The sequence below is a fragment of the Drosophila eugracilis genome, unplaced genomic scaffold (assembly GCF_018153835.1).
Source record: "Drosophila eugracilis isolate 14026-0451.02 unplaced genomic scaffold, ASM1815383v1 contig_2154, whole genome shotgun sequence".
NCBI lineage: Eukaryota > Metazoa > Arthropoda > Insecta > Diptera > Drosophilidae > Drosophila > Drosophila eugracilis.
The window spans coordinates 9,084,889-9,106,516 of record NW_024573038.1 but is presented as its reverse complement, the minus strand read 5'-3'; the positions used below and the strand labels follow the sequence as shown (position 1 = coordinate 9,106,516).

The 21,628-nt window shown below is 39.3% G+C and overlaps 1 protein-coding gene across 1 annotated transcript; it reads left to right on the top strand.

Annotated features, from left to right (window-relative positions):
* Positions 1–19,344: 19,344 nt before the first annotated feature.
* On the top strand, positions 19,345–21,204 carry LOC108114695 (asparagine synthetase [glutamine-hydrolyzing] 1). Its single transcript, XM_017225792.2, has one exon. It carries the CDS (start codon positions 19,433–19,435, stop codon positions 21,107–21,109), a length of 1,677 nt encoding a protein of 558 aa, XP_017081281.2. The 5' UTR covers positions 19,345–19,432; the 3' UTR covers positions 21,110–21,204.
* Positions 21,205–21,628: the final 424 nt, after the last annotated feature.

Below are 21,628 nucleotides of genomic sequence, written 5' to 3'. Positions count from 1 at the left end.
TCAGGGAAAATGGAATTTAAATCTAGCCGAAGGAATAGGACAAAACAAAGGAAATACCAATAAGTCCTGGGGTCAACTAAGCCATATTGGGATGCCAGTGGATATATGTAAATATCACTGAGTACACATATCGATTAGGTGTCATTGTTGGAAAAACAAATATACGTTTTTTTTTTGATTATTTAATTAAGCTCAAGAGGAGGGGAAGCTTCTGATTTGTGCAAATTTGTATAACTTTATAAAAATAAGTTAATGTACGAGGTGTGTTCAAAAAGTAAGGTGACTCTTCAAATTTCGCGAATTTCAAATTTTTCGATTATCGATTTTTTTGTTTTGTTATATTGGTACACTCTTCCCTAACATCTGTACCAAGTTTCAATGGAACATCCTCTTTTGTTTGGTTGTGAGAGGCGTAAAGTTACAAGTTATTTTGCGAGCTCGGCGATTTTTTGCTATCGAAAAATATGGATCAAAGGATTTGGATTTTTTGGCCAAAAACAACACCACAATAATGCCTCAGCCACCATATTCACCGGATTTGGCCCCATGTGACTTTTTCTTGTTCCCAAAACTGAAGATAATCGAAAAATTTGAAAAATTTGAAATTTGAAAAGTCACCTTACTTTTTGAACACACCTCGTATAACTTCTAAAAGGTTTCGATAACCGAAAAATTTGAAATTCGCGAAATTTGAAGAGTCACCTTACTTTTTGAACACACCTCGTACATAATACTACATGATTTTTCGAACTTATTTTTATCTTAATACGATCCATTCATTGCTGGCATGGCCGTTATTATCAAATTGATGTCAATTGCTATCTCCATAAAGAAAAAATAGTTTATTTTTAGACTGTTTGCAGCAGACAGCATGTATTTACCATATTTACCTGCCTAATCAATGTGCAGCAGTACCTCCCTATCTATAACCCAAACTCTCTCTCTCCCTCTTTGTTACTTTTTCTCTATAAAACAGTCGTTATCTTTTATTGGAAAGTAAATGGTTTAATCACCAAACTCTAACTCCGATTTGTGCACATCATCAGTTATGAAAAATCTTCGTTAAATATTGGATAACTCCCGCATTAGGTGGAATTTTCCGCCATGCGTTAAAAAACAATCAATTCGCATAGCGAGATCGCAGTTCAAGTGTAATTCTCAGGCTGTAAAGATGCGGATTTTAGCACCTTAGCACTAAATCAACCAAGCGTGGAGCATTTAACATCTTAGCAGATGGTGCTTCACTAAATTATTTACCCACCTGTAAAGGTTTAAACCAATAAGACGGTATCACATGCCCACCACCGATCACAAATAGAAAAAGCAGCGGATTATGTTCCGTTTCACTGATTAACACATTGTCACCGATTGCACTACTTTTTCCAACTGAAGTTGACGCGATGAGTAATCCCGCAGGCCCAACGAATCCAGTGGAGTTTATCGCCAGCGTTGGTTCGAGATAAACTTCTAATATAATTATCGCTTATATAAATGTGTTGATAATGGCGCAACAATATTCAAAATACAAAATCGATAAATCGAACGCAGGGGCAGGGGTAGGGTCTCAACGGCCATCATTGTCAGGTTCAAATATGTAAATATGGAACCTATTTCAGTGATTCACAGAAGAAGGAACTTTGCACTTTTCACCGTGAAAAGACCCGCCGCCGTCATGTACTATGCAAATGTTGATCTTTCTATATAGACATATGTTAGGTGCGACTGCTCAACAGGTTTTTTATTTATTATTATTATTATTATTAGTTTTTGTTTTTGTTTTTGCACTGCCGCCAGCGGCCTGCCTTTGGTTAAATAGTATATCTATAGATTTTTTCGCGTCTTTCACATCGGACTGGCGTTTGACAACTGAGCGAGAAAAAATCGCCATCGCCGGGATATAATCTGATACTGTTGAGCGTTATTTTGGTTTTTGGTTTGAGTTTGGGTTTTTGGATTCTCTCCCTATTTCCCCGTCACATTTCTCTCATGTTTCTCTCGCTGTGACGCCAAGTGAAATCGGTTTTGGTCAACAATGTTGCTGATATGGTAATTGACTCGAGTTCGCTCAGTTGACTTGCCAGCCAGAATGATAATGATAATTATGATGGGCTTCTAAATGATAATCAACGATTGATGGCTATATCTATGGCAGGAGCTGTGATGGGGGAGAAGGTTAATTTTGAGTGCTTATTAGAAGTTAAGGGGTTTATTAGCCTTGGTTAGAAAAGTTAAGAAATCACATAAAAGGTGAAACAAAAAGGTTTATCCCCCTTTTAAGTTCGAATTTAAATTAATTCATATTTTTCTGACATTTTTCAGCCAAAAGAAAAACAACTCTTAGGATAACATTTGCTTTGGAATTTTTTAATTTTGCTCATATTTTGGAAAATGGCATTCAAATTAAATTCCAGTCGTAGCCTGGGGCATGTAAAACGATTTTAATTGAAGTGTCCCCAGCATAGGCATACTCTGATTTTTCTAATAAATCAACCAGCAAAAAAGAAAAACAAGGCTGGTCTTCTTGATTGTTTTTTTTAAATTGCCTGCTTTTTCTTTTTCCTTGGCTAACCTTTAGAGGTGTCTTTTTGTGGAAAACCAACGTTCAGATATGAAATGTCAGTGGCATGTCGGCAATGCCAGCTCTTATTTATATAGACAAACACAGAGTGGGGATAGTTCCAAGTCGCCAATCAGCCATTGAAGCCACCCACTTCTAGCCCAAAGGGCTGATGGATCCAAGGACGAAAGGTAAGGGTGGCCGTAGTCAGTCCTTTTTATGAGCTTTTGTTGGCTTGTTGAATTTATGGCCATAAGAAACTTGTTAAAGCACATTATTGGGTGTGTAACAAGTGTGTGTGTATGTGTGGGTGTGTGTGTTGGTGTATGTGTGTGTGGGTTTGTTTGCTTTTGGTGCTGCTACTTTCGAGTTGTAGACTTGGAAAAAAGGAGGGGGTTGTGTTGAAGGGGGGTTTTAGGCGGCAGCTGCTAAGCTAAGTAGATTAAAGTCATATTTACACGTCTTTGCTATATGTGAGTGCACTGAGAGAAATAGTATAGGCCATATTATGATATTAGAAAATAAATAGATTTTGAAAAATTGTTCACTATTTTGTTTTTTACATTGTTTTTGCTTTCAACTTCAACTTGTCTATAAACTAACAAGTATCTTAGTTAATTTAGAGACTCATTTCATCCATCTTAATTCCATTTTCCCTGTGTACATGTGTCTCTGCGGTTGTATTTGAGTTTGTGCTCTGCGTTAAGTGGCAGCAATTAACACTTGACATATTTATGCTTAACCCGAGGGCCGCAACGGGCGGTTCCCATGCATTATTGTCATGCCCTGTTGCCACCACCAACAACAACAACAACAACAACAACAACAACAACAACAACAGCAACAACAACTATACCAACTACTTGGCAAGGTTGAGCCATCGATATGGCCACAATAACAACAGCAACAACTATATCAGCGATGTCTGGCAAGCTGCTTAGCTTATTTATTAAGCGTTTAAGCCCTTCCTAAAGGGGCGGTGCCATACTGCCAGAAAAGGCGTGGCTAGTGCGAAAGTGTGAGTTTGAGTAAGGCAAATATTTAAGGATAATTAGTTAGAGCTTGACTTAGAATGTATCGCAGGAGGGCAGCAGTGATAGCTAACTAATTGGTCAGGTCATCAGAGTAAGCTTGATCTGATTAGGAGGTATCTGATTTGTTATACAAAATATTTGACAATCAAAGTTCTTGTTCCACTTGAAAGTATCTAGTAAAGTTAACTAGTAAACCCAAGAGATAAACATTTCTTTACCACAAAACTAAAAGCCAAGAAAATCGATATCATTGCCATTACCCGAATAATTGTCTTCCGAAGTCGGACCATAAAATCAATTAAGCCAAGCTATGAACATAATTTTATTGGTAATTAATATCCGGTACAAGTCAGGAAATGTCAGCCATCAGAATGACATCGAATGAGCGGGCCAAAGCAAACGCAGCAGGTGGCCAATTCACCGCAACGGGAATCAGTCGTTTCTGTTATGGATATGGCCATGTCTTTGCCAACTTCATTTGGCTAAGAGTCCTGGCCCATAAAGGACCCTTCGAGCAGAAAGACAGACAGACAGACAGACAGACACATTCTTGTGAGTGTATGCGAGTGTGTTGGATTTGGGTTAATGTCGACATTGGTCAACATGGGTGTGCAATTGAAAGCGGGCAACAAAGCAGAAAATAGAAAAATTACTCAGCGGCTCAGTTTGGGTCAATCGAGAAAAGGAGTGAAGAAACCCATAAAAAAAAGGACACACGAAATGGCAAGAGAAAGTTTTTCGTTACACAGGAAAAACTCTTGTAAGAAAAGGGTTTAAAAATTATACAAGATTGCATTTGACTATTTTTGTGGATTAATTTTTAAGAATTCTAAGCCATTGATTGTTTTTCTTTTATTTTAATAAATAAAGTTTATAATTTATCATCTATTAGTGCGATTTTTTCAGTGTACTCATAACCAACGAGGAAGAAAAAGGAAATCGAACATATTTGGGGATCAATCAGAGTTGGCCAGCAAATAAATTTTCCCATTGTAAACTAAAAAAACCTCAGCTGTTGGTTCTTTAAAAAAATACCATTATTATTAGATTTTCTTCTGTTCGTTCTTGTTGTTACGCATTATTATGCAGAAAATGCGCTTAGCCAGGACCAAGGCTTTGATGTCCTTTTGCCGCTTTGTGGCTCGAATCAAAGCGTTTCATTTGACGGCTGCCTCTGATTTGGGTAAACACATTCAGAAATCAAAAGCAATCAGGCCAGCTTCTGTGGCCAAAGAAAAAGGCAATAAGCCGTGTAAGTGGCCACTTTTTACAGCAGCCTCAGCAATCAAGTTAGCAAGTATTCGAAGGCCATTAAATTTGACAAATCGCTTGGCTGGGAAAACCAAAACCTCAAATCTCTAGAATATGGTACTTCAAGTACTCTTGACTTTGGCCAAAAGATATCTTAGAGACTCGTAAAAGTTGCCAGGACATGGCTATTTATGTTTATGACTTACTAATTAGCTTTAAGTTGCTGCAGCAAAAGTTTTCCATCCATTAAAAGCCGCGCTAGGTATTTTCCACTTTTCCCTATGCTTTCCCCTTCACCTTTGGTGAACCTTGTCTCTCTACTCCCATTGTTTGTCATTAAAATTCACATTTTATGGGTAGATTCGGTTGACTTTTACCTAGTTTCTGCGACAGAATTTCCCCGTCCTTTCGATTCTGGCGTTTGTTTACTAAGAGCAAAAAGAAAATTTGCATAGAAAAAGAAATTTGCATAGCATTAAGCAGACGTTTCAAGTTGTCCTGACATCTACAGCTGCTGCTGCTGCTGCTGCTTTTGCTGTTGCTCTCTGAGCTTGAACCATCGACTTCGACAGGATACGGGCGAAATATTAAATTTATGGCCAGTAAGTTATGTTTACTTTTGCCGGGAAAGACACTCACTTAAGTGCTACTAAGCGAGTACTTACTCACAGCAATTAAAGCAGTTTAATCGCATAAGCTAAGCGGCCTGACTTTAGATTTTATTCCTCGATTATTTTTCCACGTTTTACTGCCGAGTTGGCTGTTACGATTGGGAAAATGTTTCTTTCTCCCTTACGAAATGTATTTAAAATGGGTCTGAAAAGTTGATTGTCTGTGCGTTATTATGTAATTAAAATTGCATAATTCGATTAAGTCACCAGCGAGGGAGTCCTTTATGGTCCTTGCTTGTTTTTGTCAGTGGCCATGCGGCGTATGCGCAATTTCCCAGGGCCAACCCTAAGTAATTGGCCAGTGAATTAAATTCAATAAAATATTTGTTTATGTTTCTAAATTTCCTGGCATTTTTCACACACTCATTTAAAGGTTCTTCCCCTCGAAACGAGTCCATTGAGCTCGGACCTCAAGGGAAGACAGCATCTTTGTCAGGCCCGTCGTCTGCTGCCATTTATAAAGCATAATTGAAATATGAGATTGACATTGAATACCAGTGGCTTTGTTGCCATTGCCGACTATTGTTCCCTGGCTTTCATCGGCTACAATTCCACGGACACAGTGCGACACATTGTCGTTTGATGGGGGGGAAACCCATTTAATTGATTATTGTAAATAGAAGTGAAGCGAAATTGGCGCCTCTCTGAAACACATTATCGGTGGAAAACTACAGCTAACTACTATTACTTTACTTCATTTGATCAAATATCCTTAGAACAGCCTTTAAATGCCTCTAATTTTCCGTGAAACTTCCCCAGATAAACGGAATGCAATTGGAGACACCATCACGCGTGGATGGCATCGAAATCGTTGACAGCCTTTAAGCCCCAACATTGTGCCACAGTCTCGGCCAAACTGTCAACACTCACCTGAGGCAAATGCGCTCCTCATCCTCCTCGAGCTCCACGTCCATTGTGCCAAGCGATTCTGTCTATTGCTTTCCTCGACTTTCCTCCTTTTTTTTTTGCAGCCGCTCTTGACGATGCTGCTCTTGTCAAGTGAGAGTTTTAACTGCCAATGACAGCGGCACTACGAATCCTTGAGGTTGACAGGAGGTTCTTTTTGGCCCGCTGTCGAGACTTTAAGCCACCTCAAAGTGATTTAAGCTGTTGTCAATTTGCCTAATGCCGGCATACAAATCGAAAAACGTGGCAGGAGGCAATGTCCGTTGATGACGAACGTGTGTTTCATGTTGCCGGAGAATCCGATCCCGATTTCGATGCCAAAATCTGTAAGCAGATAAGCGGAAAATCACATTAAGTAGTCTTAATAAAGTTGAGAACCTCTTTAAATTACGTTGGAAAAAATCAACATCTTCTTCACAGTCTCCGCCAGGCGTTCTCATTTAACAATGCCAGTATATAATTTAATAAATAGTTGCAGTTGACAGATTTCAAGTGGGTGTGGGTGCGACAGAGTGGCGAACACTACACGTCATCGGGTCTATAAAGCAACATGTATATATAGTCTGTCGTATATATATATATATGTCTGTATAGGGATGGTGACAAGTACAAAAGTGTGCACAATAAGTGGCATAAAAAAAGAAGCCAAAGGAAACAAAGGAAGTGTGTGAAACTATACTGATGGTTCTATACTCTTAGTTGGGATAATAAGGACTATAACTTTTAGATATAAGCAAAGGATTCATAAACAAAGGGGCAGAGTTGGTTTTAATAATTGTTATGAAGTCATACAAAGTTACTTAGCAACTGCTATTGCCCTGTGAAAACACAGAGTAATATTAATAAATCATGTTGACATTCCTCTGCAAGCTTAACCTTCAAAACCAATGCCAGAATCTGGGCAAACAAAATAAGCCAGGGAATGGCAAAATCGGTGCACTCAGTCATATTGGTTTGTGTATGTTAGTCACTCTCACTTTGCCATTTAAACTGTCGCCTTTTTCGGTGAGTGTGTGAGTGTCTGCTTTTGGTGCTCCTCCACATAAGGCAAACACTAGAAATGTCAAATGTTTTGCCTCAACATGTGCGCCTCGGCCAGGAGTAACAGGATACGAAGGAGGGGCAGGATGAGGAGTAGGACGAACGGCAGGACAGGAGCAGCAGTCAGGGACATTTGTCGTGCTGTTGACTGTTTTTTATGTCCTACCCATTTCCATTGCCAATGGCACACAGAAAGAAAAGGCTAAATAAACTATGAAAAATTCAAATAAAATAAAACTAACTTTACATCTTCTTAAATTATTTAAGATTCCCTGAAGTTATCAACTCTAAAACATCATTTAGTGTTTAAAGTAGCTTAGGAATATATTTAGAAATGCTTTCACTTTTTCCCTGTGCATCACAATTGACACTGAAAGGCACTTGGAGCATGCAACACCCAGTCAAATTCAATCAGTGCGTGCAACTCGCGGCCACTTGACGATGCTGTCTGTGGATCTTGTGCTCCACAATTGGATGAGTGCAGACGATGTGGGTCCTTGAGCATCACGTTTATTATTGAGTCATAAAACACAATTTAATGTCCTCAAACAGGATGCACTTAACCGATATCGCGTACAGGGTGTCTATTAGTCCATTGACGCGGCGTTAAGGTGGCTATTCGTCATCGTAAATATATGGCAAATATCTCCATATCCTGATCCCCATATGCAGACTATGTTTTATTGCCCTCCTCGAATATTTATCGGACAGCGAATATATATAGTATATATATATATATATGTTTTACGGCTCTGGGTATGATTTATGTGCATCCTGTTGCGTGAGGAAATTCCAGCAATTTCCTCTCCTTTCATTTCATTTCTCCTCTTTTTTTGCGTTTACTTTTTTTTTTTCCTCCTGCGCCTGACAATGTAACCAGTTTATGACGCTGCTAGCCAAGTTTCCGGTCTGTCTAACATGTGAGTGGTGGTGCGACGGGGTATACCCCCCCTTTTTTCGATTGCCCTAACCGGCAGGAATGGCTATATACATACATACGAGCACCCGACTTAAAGTCGAGTGTTACTGAATCCAGCTTAAAATTGTTTTTTTAAAATATACCCACAAAGGAGAAGGATTCTGTGTGTGACAGTCATCAGCAGGTAAATGTCCAATACCCATTCCCCAAGGAGCGTTACCCAAAACCCGCTTGGGTATATATCTTTTGTGTGTGTGTGTATAGGCCCCCACAAAAGCACCAAAAACACCCAGCTTTACGACACTCGAATGGGTGAAAGTGTGTGGGTTTTTGGGGGGGCCAGAGAAAGGACTCATCACCAGTGGCAGTAAATTGAGTGTAAATATTCCTACGATTGTTTTGTTGCCACTGTTGCTGCAGCTGAGCTGTAAAAAAATTTTGCGAGCTGCGTCAAAATGTCAGGCACGTCGATTTATGTGGCATTCTGCAAACACGTTGTTGTTTTTCAAAAGTCTGCTATATAGCACATAGAAAAAAAAGGAATTGGAGAGGAAATTGAATTTTAACCTGAAAGGGTTTTTGAAAAGATAAAATAGTGAAATAATTTAAAATACAAAAAAGTATTTACAATTTTTATGTCGAACTTAAAGCATTAATAATTTACATTTTTCTGTCTTAAGGTTTTTTTTTAAGTTTACGTGTATTTATCGTCCTGATGCTATCCTGTTTGTTTGGCCCAAAACCGTTTGCACCATCGCGCGGCTGAAAATAATTAAGTTTGTGATTCATGTCGACACCAGAGGGACAAAGGCGACTGAACTACTCATCTTGCTGAAAGGGCAGCTAGGTGCTGGCAAGGACATGCAGCTTGCAATTTGCTCCTTTGGCCGCTTGCCACACTCTCGCTTTAAGCCAGCGATTTATGTTGCATGAAAGGAGCGATGAACAAACAAACGGACCACAGATCCTGCAATCCGAGTGCTCCTTTCCTTTGTTTATCCAACAGAGCAGCAGCCAAGGGTAAAACCCGCCCACATCCTCGCACCCACTCTCATGAATAAGCGTTTACCGGACTTGCAGTTCCAGTTACCGGGCAATTATGCGCTTCTTAAAAATAAATTAATGACCAACTGGCAAAAACTGAGAAACCGGAGAAAAGAACGGCAGTAGCGAAGGCTACAACAACGGACACTCCCGACGGTGAACTCTACCGGACCTTTTTAATTAATTAAACGGCACAAGTCGCCGGTAAAGAGTCCTGGATAAGCCGCAGCTAACATGGACTAACTTTTTACGATCGCCGTGGGACTGATTGTAAAATATTTGTTGTTGTAATTAGGGCGATTAGTAGCCTTTAGATTTGCTTCTATTTGTCAAATGAACATCTTTTAAATGTTTTTCTTTTGTTTTTTCTTGCCGGCTGCCTTTAAACATTAAAATTCTATGCGACTTTGCATTAATGAATAATTGCATATTTAAAAAATACATTTCGTAGTTTTATGCTTTGTTCAGATTGTGTCATGACTGCATTTTCATTTATTTTAATAACATGCAAACGAACCGACTGCCGACTTCAGTCAAACGCCGCGTATGAGCGATATTTAATTGGCTGGCCATCAAAAATCGTTGCCTACTTTCAGGCAGTGCCTTTTTCTAGCGTCCATTTTAATGACCTTTTAAATTTGATGAATAAATATGGAGAACGGGGCAAACATAATTTATAATTTAATGCGTTTTTCAGTTTTAATTTCATGCGTCCGCTGTCAGCTCCATAACGTTGGATTTAATTGAATTGAAATATGAATATTGCACGGGAATAAATTGAATCAGTGCCCTGGGATTGAGTCAATTTTGTGCGTAAAAGGCGTGAGTGCGGACAGGTGTCGCCCAAAATGAGGTGTGTGTGTGTGTGTGTGTGTGTTTATCCTTTTGCCAAACCCATTTTTACATTTACCACGGAGCAATTTATTTTAATTTCCCACAAAATGTCTGCTAATCATGGCATTTGCTCGTTTACATTATGCGCTCGGTTTTCCCGCTTTCCCCAGTTCTTGCAGCTTGTGCATGGAATTTTTTGTTGCATGCATTAGCTAGAACTGCATATTGCATGAGTTGCCACAGAAATGCTTTCACCACTGCACTTTGGGATTTAACATTTTATGTTTGTCATCGCCACTGAAAGCTAAAGATTTTCTGCACGGCAACATTAATGACTAACCAACATCAGGGGCGAGCTAATAAATCATCTGTTTTAGTATCATCCAATCATGATTTTAATTTTCGTATATAAAACGTTTGTATTTACTTGGCAAACGACATAATAAACGAAGCGGAAATAAAATTCATATCCGGCCAAATTGTTTACAAACAACAACAACGAAAAAAGAAAGGCTTCGCTTTTTATGAGCTTCTGGCTCAGAAGGGGTAACACCTGCCAGAGGGAGGAGGAGGTGGAGGAGGAGGGCACACGAATGGGGCATATTAAACTTTAATTCCACAGCAAAGCCGTAAAAATGAAACGGGAAGCATATAGCCCCCAGGCCACATCAAACGCATTGCACTAAGCCGGACGGGCTCACTTTGTCTCCTGTTTGCACACCGGGAAAAACATACGGAAATTACTTATTTTTTAGGTTTATCTTGATACAGGATATTGATAGGAAATGTAAATATAGCATATTAAAAGATTGCCACTACGATATGGGCATATTGGAAAAACTGTAAGGCGATGAATATTGAAAATATTATACAATTGTTTTTAACATCATCATAAGAAGAAGTCTATAAGTCTAGCATGTCTTAATTTCCATCTAAAACCCATTTTTAGAATATATTTCCCTTTGTGTAATTGCCCTTCTTCCAGCCTGAAACACATATAAGCTGATAACCCCTTTGCTCTGCGAAAATGTCGCTTTGCAATGTAAAATATTTGAAAATAAAATATGCCCTTCGCTAGCTTCGTTTTCGGCCGGGCCAAAAGCAAATATGAGACGACAAGAAGGGCCAACGACAAACTGGCAAAAATGCTGCATAAATTAAGAAGAGAACAAACGCTGGAAAATTGACAGAGTGTGGGTAGTTAGAAAAGGGGGCAGGGAGGAGGGAAAGGGGTGGAGGTTTTTCCTGGACCATCAGCAATTGCCTTGACTTTGACTTTGAGTGACGTTGAAGCGTGTCTTAAATTATGATTAAACAAGGGAATTAAATGGTTTGTGTTTAGCCTTAGTGTCTACATTGCCATTAGCCCTCCACCTCCCTTTGCCAGCTGGAAAATTAATGAAAACTGTTGCGAGTTTCAATTATGTTTTTTCGTTTGTTATTGTGGCGCCTCCGCCCCTCCATGTTGCCCCTTTCTCCGCTGTTTGGACAATGACAAACTACTTGCATGTGTGTGCCTTTGTTTACTTTTCTTTCGGCTATGAAAATTATTATCTTGCCATTAATTTCGCTCTCTCGTTAGCTCCGTAGCGAAAAATTTAATCAAAAAATTAACTCATTGTGTGTTTTTAATTATTCAATTATTATGACTTTACGGCTGTTTGCCTTGGCAGCCATTCCCCATTTGTTTTCCCCTCCAATATATATATATATATATATTTATGGCTCGGACTCATTCTGGGCGTATTTTTATCAAAGCCGCAGCCAAAACATTTATCGGCCAAGTGAGCAAACAAGCTGGGAAGATGTTCCAAATGCGATAAAAGACAACTATTTTGTTTTCTTTCGTTCGGTGTTTACTGAGAAACACGAGAATGCGTGTGTTGAGTTTACAATTGTTACAAGGAGGTAAACAATCATCGAATGGCTACCATAACTTGGTGGAGGACTGTGGCAACTTGGATTGCAACAAGGTTGGACCGAAAAGTTGGCAACTTTCTTCAACATCTGAACTGACAGAAAGTAAAGGGAAACAAAGGGCATGTGTGAAAGAATGCTGTTCCACACAAAGTTGTTCCCAAAGGAATGACTTTAACTTCCGTGTTTAAGTTTGGTTTTAAGATGTTTTTTTTAGTGACAACTTATGGAAGATGTTTTAAAAGCAGCAAAAATTGAAAAAATATTTTCAAAAGATATTAAAAGTCTCTTTCTAGGCATTCTAGCATCTATTTAAATGTTTTAAGTTTTTATAGTAATAAACGGAATTTTTTAATAATTTTTATTTAATTTCAAAAAGCCTAAAGAAGTTATTAAATCAATTTATTTCTAATTAACTCTTTATCAAACTGTTTTTAACATATCCAACTCCTCGTTGATTTTCACTTGAATTCTGCAACTTTGTCGCTTATTTTCCAGTTTGATTAGAGAGCTCTTCAGATAATCCCCCTCTGGTTTGCACACCACACATATCCCACAGCTCTGCACTTGCAAATGCAGTTAAAGTTTCATATTTGTCTACCAGTTTGCGTTTTATTGTTTGCCACTTCAGCGAACTCAACCTACTATCTTCCTTAACCCCCTTTTAACCCGAATGCAGACTGCAGAACATCGCCACTTTGTGCCAGAGCAAATAAACAGCCAAAGCGAATAAAGTGAATTTTTATCAGCTTCGCAAGTAAATAGACAACAAGATATTCTTGGCAAACGCCCCCCAAAAACGTTTTACTACTGATTTCTTTTCTTAAATTCTTTTTTTCGTTTTTGAACATTTGTGTTCGTTTACTGTGTTTGGAAATTGAACATTTTAATGTTCCACATATGAATGGATTTCGCTCTTGTTTGTTACCCATTAAAAGTTGAGAAAAAAACGAGTAGGTCTTAGAGGGGGTAAACAAAACTGAGAAGAAAGCAAAGTCAGCCAACTAAAAATGTATGCATTTAATTATGTATCCGTATCTGTATTTGTATCTTTATACTTTCAACAATCCGCAAGAGCGAGAATTCCATTTTATCACTTTTTATTTTTTTTGTAGTTTTCTGCTTGGCTGGCAGAGCTGGTGAGTCATTTGGAGGTTTTATATTATGACACTACGCTTAAATGGATTTTATGTTCGGTGCCTTTTAAGGCAGCCAAAGCCATTGAAATCTGCCAGATCTGGCTAAGACCGCAATTGGAGAATGCAGTTTAAAGCCACCAAATCTTGGTATTACATTTTGTTAGCCAAAATGTATTTTTATTTAAATCAATATTTCTGACACCTCATATGATGGACTATATCTATACTATACCTTCCTTCATATCTATACATTTATTTTTACAATTTGTTTATGTTCTGTTCATGGGATTTTGGAATTTTTATCTAGTCCCCAGGCAGCTTAAGTGATTTCTGGGCCAGATTTTAGTCTGATTTATTTGTCCAACGACTAACAGGCCAAAATTCAGGCCGGGGAGGAGGTGAAAAATTGCGTCTGCCAAAACCGCCAGCCAAATTGTTGGGAGAAAGTTTTCCCCCGGTTGTTGCAATTTTCCTGGTGTTTTGCTTTGTTTTGGTTTTGGCTTTCCTCCTCCTCGTTTTCGATTGCAGCGCAGCCTTGGCAGCAATTTGACAGACATAAACAAAAGGGAAATATGTACACAGTGGTTAAATTCCAGGTAAAAATATACTAAAAGTTATTCGATTTATTTTTTAAATGGATATCTGATGTTTTTAAAAAAAAGAATTTACAAATATTATATGATAAAGAGTTTTCCTTTTTCTTACAAGAACAAATACAACAGTAATTCCTATCGTAATTAAAGTCAACACTTTATCCACTTTATCCTCTTTCACCCCACCCGATTGATATTTCCTTCTTATTTTGAGATTATCCTCCAGTCAGGATTAAATGCAATTGTTGGTTTTGTGGCCAATTCAGCCACAAGTTTTGAGCCTGACCAAAAAACTGGGCTACAATATTTGAGCCGCAGCCAAGAGTCAGTAAGAAACAGTAACAGCAACCAGGACAATTAGTGCTGCCAAAACTGCTGAGCCATAAGTTTCCGTTGGCAACAGAGAGTAACACTCACACACACACACACACTTACACACACAGAGGCAGACACAAAGGATAACCGGATCCTGTCGTCTGGGGAGCGGTGTGTCAAGTACCTCTTTCTGTTCCCAATCCCCATCTTTTTCAGGCCAACAGAAACTTGCAAAGAGTCTAGTCAAGATGAAACTAAATTAAATGCGGCTGAGGAGACAATTATTCTGCCATTTATCTCTCATATGGCATAAAGTTACAGAAAGTTCTATGTTTTTGAACTCGCTTTGAGCTGCTTAGCGACACGTGGCCAACCTGGCTAAGGTAAACTTTTTGTTTCTTTGGCCCATAGATGCGGTGTAAAGTGTATTAAGTATACGCCCTGATATTCCTCCCTGGTGGATACTTTACTTTTACTTACTTGTCGCCGGGCATATTAAATTTCCATCGCCAAAGTTGAATGAATGTTATGTTCAAGGCCTTCTTCCCCGAGGCGCTGGGCGCAGAATTGAATTAAATTGTGTGATTGAAGCATAAATAAATTCATTAAATACTTTGCCGAGATGCCATAAAAGCGGCCAAGTGTTTTCATTTCCAGCTAATATTTAAGGCATTCGATCGGATTTCCCCATCTCAGTTCAACAGGTCGCCGTAGGCAACCTTCTATAGGGCAAAAGAACGAAAGTCCTAGTCACAACTTGACCTTCCCAATGCGTCTTATTGATTCAATCATAAAAATAACTGCAGAATGTTTGTATTTCTTCTGCTTGTTTTTTTTTTGTTCTGCCTTTGTATATATATTTGTAAATGCCCCTGGCTTCGGCCACTCATTGCATCTTGTATTGGATATCTTGTATCTCAATGTCAAGGCTGTCTCGCAGCTGCCTCATTATGGATGAATTTCAATTGGACTGAGTGATTGACAATGAAGCCAACTGCAATGGGCGGTAGTTGATTGAAGGCTCAATGGATGCAGGTTTGGTTTTTAAATAAATATATGCTAAAGATCAGGGGTTTCTTAAGGGGAAACTGCAGAGTTTGTTCCGGGGAAAAAATACAATCTTAAATCGTTAAGAGGTTTTCATTTATTTTCCCAACATTCCCTTGCACACTTCCCTTATATAAATCATTCAGCTTTTCTGCCTTCATTCAGCCTTTCATTGAAGAAGTCCCAGCTTACGAGAGGATTAAATTAACTACCTATTAGCCTCTGGCCTGACCCTTGACCCTCCGAGCAGATGTATCTTTTTAAGCCACCTCCTTTTTTTGTCCAGGAACTCGTCGCTTATTATGCATCATTCTCATCAGCCGACGGGGGCCCAGTTAATTTCACCTTTCAGAGACTAATCCTGCAGACAGGATCGGACTTTATGCCCGCACATGCCAACAAGCTCGGCAGCATAATGCGTCAAATTGCTAATTAAGAACTGCAGCAGTGGCAACTTTTTGCCCCGATTAGTGGCCATGTCATTAGGGTCCAGAAAAAAAAGGGGCCAGAAACCTGGCCAAAAGAAGCGAAAAAGGTCTGAGCTTGCGTGTTAAGATATTTGATTATGACAAACAGCCACACATACGCTGGTACACACACTAACACACACACATACCAATTAGCTGAGGGCGTGTCCTTTTTGGGCTGAAAAGTAGACTACACTTTTGTTGTTTCGCTGCTGGTCATTCAACTATTTGGGCCAAAACCCCAATTTGTGTCACGTCACACTGCCCGTCGCACAGAAAATAAAACTAATTAAGAGCTTAAAGATAGCGACAGTGAGCGAGCGAGCGATTAAAAATAGTCCGGGTGGAGGCTGTACACGCCTATTTTTAGGGTCACCCCGGGGTCAAGCACACCACACGGCTAGACATCAGGTGGGCGTATGGTGGGCGGCAGGTGGCCTTAAGGGTCTATGCGGATCTCTAAACAACCCCAGCGATTTGAACGGGTTCCGAAACCACCAATTTATTTACGTTTTCCCGCTGCGCAGAAAGTTTTTTGGGCAGCTCACTGAGGCTGCAGTAATGCGAATTGATTTCCGCCGGCTGCAGACAACACGGTTATCCATTTTCGCCGCATCCGGATCCGGATCCGTATCCTTACGGCATATCACACAACAAATAACAAGCCACAGAATGCACTGAGCAAAGTTCTTGATTCTGGAAAACACGTTTAAGATGATGATTTAAAAATACTTTAAATTAAATTACTAACCTAATTATTACGAAGACGAAATTATGAAATCCATAGCAAGTATATGAATCACAGGGGTGCTCATATTAATTGCTCGGGCAAAGTATTTTTTGCTGTTTTAAAAATGTGAATAAATATTTTATCAAAACAACATAGCGATAAGAAAACATGACTACATTAGAAAAGCAACAAAAACCAGAATAAGGTCGCCTGGGAAATGAAAGCTTTAAAATATTTTTGAGTCGAGAATGAAAAAAAAGATTTATGAAGTTTTTTTTCTAAGTGTAGTACATTCATCTCCCTAACACCAATTGATTGTTGAAAACTTCGAATCCCCGAATTTTACGCCTAAATACTTGGGAAAATTGTTGATTTGATTTTGGCCGCGTGAAAACTTTTTAATTAATTGGCTCCGACTTGGAAGTTGCTCTATTTGCTCTCAAATTTTATAGCAATGTGCATTGCTATCTGGTCTTCGACCATTTGAATGCAAACGTGACCCAAAAGTTGGTGGCCCGTGTTGTTTTGGCCCCATCCTCACCGGCAATTCCGGAAACGGACGTGACAGTAATAGGTCATGCTCCATTCCCTTCGATTTTCGGGCACGGCGCCAATAAAAAGTTTGCTTTATTTGATTTTGATTTGATATTTTTGAGTAGCACATAAATTTACCTTCACTTTTCGTGTTGAAAGTTGTGTCCGTTTTTATGGTCTTTGGTCAGCGATGCGGGCTAAACTTTTCTGATGAGATTTGGAACTCCAAGATTGATATGTTTGCAATTTATTTTCCATTTCAAGTGAGCATTTTATTTAAGTATTTTGGAAAGCAAATAAACCGCCGCACTTTTATTGACAATCAACTTTAAATTATTAAGTTATTGGGAACATATTGTTGTTGTTCCTAACTTTTATTGGATTAAATTAAATCAAAAAATTTGTTTTAATTGGCTTTCATGTATTTTAATTTAATTTGGTTTCATCTATTCCGCTTATGATGTTTAAATATATTCCATACTAAATGTTATTTATTTTAATTAATTTTATTTAAATTCTGTGACACTCTTATCTTAAACTCCTTTGAACTTTATAAGCCTTTGCGTTGGGCCTTTTTAATATCTACGCACAATTTCCGCCGGTGAATCCCCACCAGAAATTCACTTTTCACTTTTCGGCTTACCAGCCTTCAATGCGTCAACGAAACTCAATTTAAGATTCTTTTCAATTAATCGAATTTCGACTAATTACGCGCACTTAGCATCTCTAAGGGTTTTCTCGAAAGGGACATTGAAATTGAGGCGAGCGCGCGAAATAAAGGACTTCCGATCCGCGTCGCTTGCCGAGTGACAATGCGTCGTATACGCAACTTCCTGCCGCACAGTGTCGCGTTCCATCGGCAACTGAACAGAAATGCCGCTCGTCGCCGACAAAACGACTTGGAAGCAACAAGCGCGCACGCCAAAATACCAGGAGCGGACTTTCGCTCGCTCGGGTTATAAATCTCAGTTATTTAATGAAGCTCGCGCCCAACAACACTATATGACATCACTGTGCAAATTCGTCAGTGTTAGATGCGTAATTAAAATGTCTGCATAATTAAACACCGGAGATTTCTGTTTATCTGCGGGCACTTGACATATTTATCGCATGGACCGAAGTCTCGAAACTCGGGCGACGTGGACCATTGGCAACCACCTGTTAGCTTGGCGCCATGTTAATTAACAGTGGGCTGTTACTTTAAAAGCTTTTCGATAACATTTTGCTAATTTGGATGGTCAAGAGATGTTCATGAGCTTTTTATAAGATAACAGGAGATGTAAATAATATGGGATTAATATTTCTCATATGTATTTTGCATTGTTTCAAGACAGCTATTATTTACATATTTTTTTAATTGGATTATTTTAAATTATATTAACCGCTCTGGGACTAATGCTCTTGGAATGACTCATTAATTTAATCTACATGGTTTTAGAACATATAAGAAAATTTGTATAATGAAACTCATGTGTTCAAAATTTATCCAGAATGTTTTCTTATCATTAAGTGAGCAAACATGTATGTATATATATACTCCTATATGTAAGCCATTTATTTTTGTTTACTATTTTTAACATAGTCGGAGCGCAAGAGAGCAACATTTGCAGAGAGAGGAAACTTACAAAAACCGGTCTCCCTCTCTGTTATTCGATTTAGCACTGTGTTTTCATATAAAATGGCAATGAGCCAAAATTTGATAACGTCGACAGAAACAAGCCAGTCTGCATTTTTATAAATAACAGCCTGCTGATGCCCTGATTTCCATATTTATCAAACAGCGTTAAGGGTTTATATATTTTTTGTATGTTCAAATGGTTAAGGAAATATATTTTAATGAATACAGAAATGAAAATGTCATTAGAATGTCATTACTCAAGCTTATAAATGTATTTTATATTTCAGCTTTACACGCACTCCGTGCCTTAATTGAAATACCCCAAAAAAGAGTAAATTGGATGACGAAATAGTGGATAAAGAAAAATCAGCTGTGACTCTGAGAGTATCCAGAGAGTAGAAAGCAGACAAAGCTAGGTAAACAGACTACCCGAAATATTCTTTATCAAGTTTTTTAGCCGCTGACAGCTGTTCCAGTTTTGATAAGACTAAAGCAAATAAAAAGGTAAACAATAATACTGATTTTTATTTGATTCCCCCTAATTGCGGCTAATTTTGCTTTTCCAAGAGCAGTGAAATTCTAGAAGCCTGGTGACGAAACTGGTAGCACGTGGAAGTCAGCATAACTGATTAATTGAGAGAATAAAACAAGAGCCATGTGCGAATATAAAGAGAGCAAGGGCCAGAGAGCTTTGGCAATAAATAAGAGAGCTCCACAGTAAAATGCTTCATTCAGTTTTTAGACTTGGCAGAGTGCTGATCTCGCGTGGATTAAATAAAATATTCAAATAAAATTTAACCAAATATAATCAAAAGATGTGCGGGATATTTTCCATATTTTCGAGGGATGGTGAACCGATTCCTTCACAAATTCTTAATGGCAGCAAACACAGTTTAAGAGAATTGGCTTATCGGCAAAGTGGAAAGCAACGGCATCGGGGTCCAGATTCCACCGGAGTATACGTGATTCCGTCGGATGGAGTGGCCATGGTTCATGAACGCCTGAGAATCGTGGGCGTGGAAATGGGCGATCAACCTTTTGTCTCTGAAGATGGTAACCTTATCCTGGTGGCCAACGGAGAGATCTACAACTATCTGGAACTTTCGGCTGAAATAGCGAAAAAACGTGGCTCTTACAAACCGAAAAGCGATTGCCATGTAATACTGGAACTATACCAGGATTATGGCAAGGATCTGCTGCAATACATCACCGGAATGTTTGCTTTCGCTTTGTACGATCGAAGGACCAAGGAAGTCCTTCTGGCCCGAGATCCCTTCGGCATAATACCCATGTATGTGGGTGAGGATGTGGCCGGAAACCTTTGGGTCGCCTCTGAAATGAAGTGCCTGGTTGATACATGTTCCAAAGTAGAAACCTTTACGCCTGGGGAAGCCCGTTTTGGTAAAGTTGGTGACCTGAAAACCTGCTGGCAGTTTGAACAACCTTGGATCAAGGAGGTGCCCACCCAATCCTGTGATCTATCCCTGCTTCGAGCCAATTTGGAGTCCGCGGTTCGCAGTCATCTACAATGCGATGTCCACCTAGGAGCTCTACTATCTGGAGGAGTGGATTCTAGTCTTATAGCCTCTATAGCCACGAAGATAATGCGGGAAAGGGATCCAAATTTCCGATTGAAAACTTTCTCCGTAGGCTTGAAGGATGCACCCGATTTCCAGGCCGCCAGAAGTGTGGCGAAATATATAGACAGCGATCACAAGGAGATTATCTTCGAGATCGATGAAGCTCTTGATGGCATACGAGATATTGTTTACCACCTGGAAACCTATGATGTCACCACAGTGCGATGCAGTTTGCCCATGTTACTACTTGCTAGATATATCAAGAGCACGGGTATCAAGATGATACTCTCTGGAGAAGGAGCAGATGAGATCTTTGGTGGATATTTGTATTTCCACAAAGCACCGAACTATAAGGATTTCCACGAAGAATTAGTAAAACGAGTGCGCCAGTTGCATTTATCCGACTGTTTGAGGGCCAACAAAGTGTCCATGGCCAAGGGAGTTGAGCTGCGAGTACCGTTCCTGGACACAGGATTTGTTAACCATGTGATGCAAATCCGACCGGAGGATAAGATACCGGGACCTTTAAACAAATTTGGAGGAGAACGACAGAAAAGTTTGGAGAAATATGTCCTGCGAGCTGCCTTTGCGGATAACTATCTGCCAGATGAGGTCCTTTGGCGGCAAAAGGAACAGTTTTCCGATGGTGTGGGTTACGATTGGATCGACAGCATCCGAAAGGTGGCAACCAGTCATGTAAGCGATCAGGAATTCGCCGGAGCCGCTCTACGGTTTCCCTTCAACACGCCCACCACCAAAGAGGCCTTCTATTATCGCTGTATTTTCGCTGAACAATTTCCCGGAGAATCTGCAGCCAGAACCGTTGTGAGATGGGTGCCACGACTAGATTGGGGCTGTCCGGAGGATCCATCTGGACGGGCTCAAGCCGTTCACCAGGTCAACAAAGACTGATAAGACCTTAATTAAGTTAGTTTAGTCTGAAAATTCCAATCAGAATTGGCTGCGACTTGATCAATAAATTTCTTTAATTGGTAGTCAACTCGAAAGGTTCAATTTATTTAAATATTTATTTATTCTGACATCTGATAAGGCGGTGGGTGTATGGTTACAGATATTTTGCCATATGTTGATCACTGACACGTGCGCTCCACTTGGAAACTAAGTAGGAAACCAGCTGGGGTCAATGACAATTAATATGCAATGTAATGAATATGGTTATTTACTAAATAAAAACGTCAATCAACCCAATTGGGATAGGCTGTATTTGCTATCTGTGAGGTGTTAAGGGGTTAAAGGGTGCGTCGGTTAGGTGAGGCTAATTTTACGTTAAAGATAAGAAAATGTATAAATAAAATAGTTCCTTGAAGGCTATTTCCTGTTCATTAAGGTAGGATTTTCTTATAAACAATTAATATAATAGCGCAAAATTTAGGCGGTGAACCGCCTAAAATATCATCTTTTTAATCAAAG

Bases quoted from the DNA above. Each gene is read 5' to 3' on its own strand.
- LOC108114695 (XM_017225792.2), top strand. From the start codon at position 19,433: ATGTGCGGGATATTTTCCATATTTTCGAGGGATGGTGAACCGATTCCT.